General features: G+C 48.7%; 1 protein-coding gene across 1 annotated transcript; it reads left to right on the forward strand.

Moving 5' to 3' along the window:
- On the forward strand, positions 1 to 814 carry LOC103650850 (uncharacterized). The gene has a single exon (XM_008676443.3). The coding sequence runs from the start codon at positions 202 to 204 to the stop codon at positions 427 to 429; it is 228 nt and encodes a 75-aa protein (XP_008674665.1). The 5' UTR covers positions 1 to 201; the 3' UTR covers positions 430 to 814.
- The last annotated feature ends 832 nt before the right edge of the window (positions 815 to 1,646 follow it).

Below are 1,646 nucleotides of genomic sequence, written 5' to 3' on the forward strand. Positions count from 1 at the left end.
CCAAATTTAGCAGGCCACGCACAGCATCGGCCACCTCTTGACTCTTGAGAGCGCCACCGCTGCGGAATCGACGTGCCCCTGAAACCTCTCCCTCTCCCACGCTATAAATCCCCCGATGCAAGAAACGTCCACCATAACGAAAGCCCCGATCCATCCGAATAAACTGCGGAGTGCCATCCCTGCCAAATCCCGCAGAGGTTCATGGCGTCCAAGTCCGGCGAGCCACGCATGACGCTGCTGGGCGTGGTCCTGCTGCTGGGGCTGCTGCAGCTGAGCCAGCACGCGGCGCCCGTCGGCGCCGACGAGAGCGCCGCCCCCACCAAGAAAAATACTAGCTTCAGTTTCCACAACACCGCCGGCGGCCGCACTCTCAGCAGCTTCAGCGTCAACGGCGCCTACAGCAAGAAGCCCGTCGGCAAGGGCAACTGATCGGGGTCGGGGCGCACACGGATGGTGATCCACACCCGTGCCTGTGGGACACAGGCCTAGCCAAGCAGCGCTACCGTACTAGTATATCTACATGCGAGCGTGGGACAGCGTCAGTCGGAGCAGCTCGATCGGGTAGTTGCCGCGCGACCGTCAGAGACCTCTGTTTCTTTGGGTTGGGTTCAGTGTTTCTCTTTCTATTTATGTTATTATTTTTGCTTCCAGAGCAAGCTCGCATGCGTGCAACGGTGCAAGCACCATATGGTCCTGTTATGTAACTATGGATTCCAACCTCTACTGGAATCGTCTGGTTTGTGTAGGATGGCAACGGATCGGATATTACATATATCCTTCTGCAATCATCAGGTTGTTTGTTGCGGCAGTTCGGCTGCAGCTGTAATCAATAAAGATAAAATACTATACAAAAAGCAGAAGTCGGTAGATTAAAGCCACAACGAACAAGATTGTGGCAACCAATATCCGCGGTTGCAACCAATATCCGTCCACGACTATACCCGCGGGTATAAATTTATACCTATACACATGCTCATCGAGTTTTGGACGGGTTTCGAATATCGGTCGGATATGACAGAACCGATCATTTTTTAACAATTCAATAGCATAATTAATCAAATTTCTTCTCGATTCACTATCATACACAATTAAAAACCTAGTAAAAGAATTATTATGAGCATGTGGGTTGTGGCCAGGGGCACTGGAGCTTGAAAGAGGCAGCTGCCGGCAAGTCGCTAGCGGTATTACGACCTATAGGACTTGGAAGGGGACACGAGACATAGTGCAGGAAGCCAGCAAAGCTAGAAGGGGTGGCCAAAGGTGGGAAATTAGAAGCGTTAGGTGTGGGTTCATGGTATTAGAGTTTGCTCTTTGGTGTGTAATATAGGCTAGACCAAAAAAATAAACTATGGGTCGATTTTAGATCTTCAACGGATAAATCCTAATTCATGACCGTCCGACTTCGGATCGAGTACGGGTCTAACCCACGGGTCAAATATGTATCCATACCCGGCTCCGTCGGGTCAGATATCCAAATCCGCGGATTAAATTGCCATCCCTAGGATTGTGATTGTATGTTGTATTCTTACTAACTTTTGCCTTTAGATTGTCTCTATATTATATTGTTAATTTTGTTCTCGAATATTTATCGTCTGCTAGTTTATTTTTGAATTAAACCATGACAAATAAAAATGGCGAGAGTATGT

Source organism: Zea mays, chromosome 3 (genome assembly GCF_902167145.1).
Source record: "Zea mays cultivar B73 chromosome 3, Zm-B73-REFERENCE-NAM-5.0, whole genome shotgun sequence".
In the NCBI taxonomy this organism is placed as follows: domain Eukaryota; kingdom Viridiplantae; phylum Streptophyta; class Magnoliopsida; order Poales; family Poaceae; genus Zea; species Zea mays.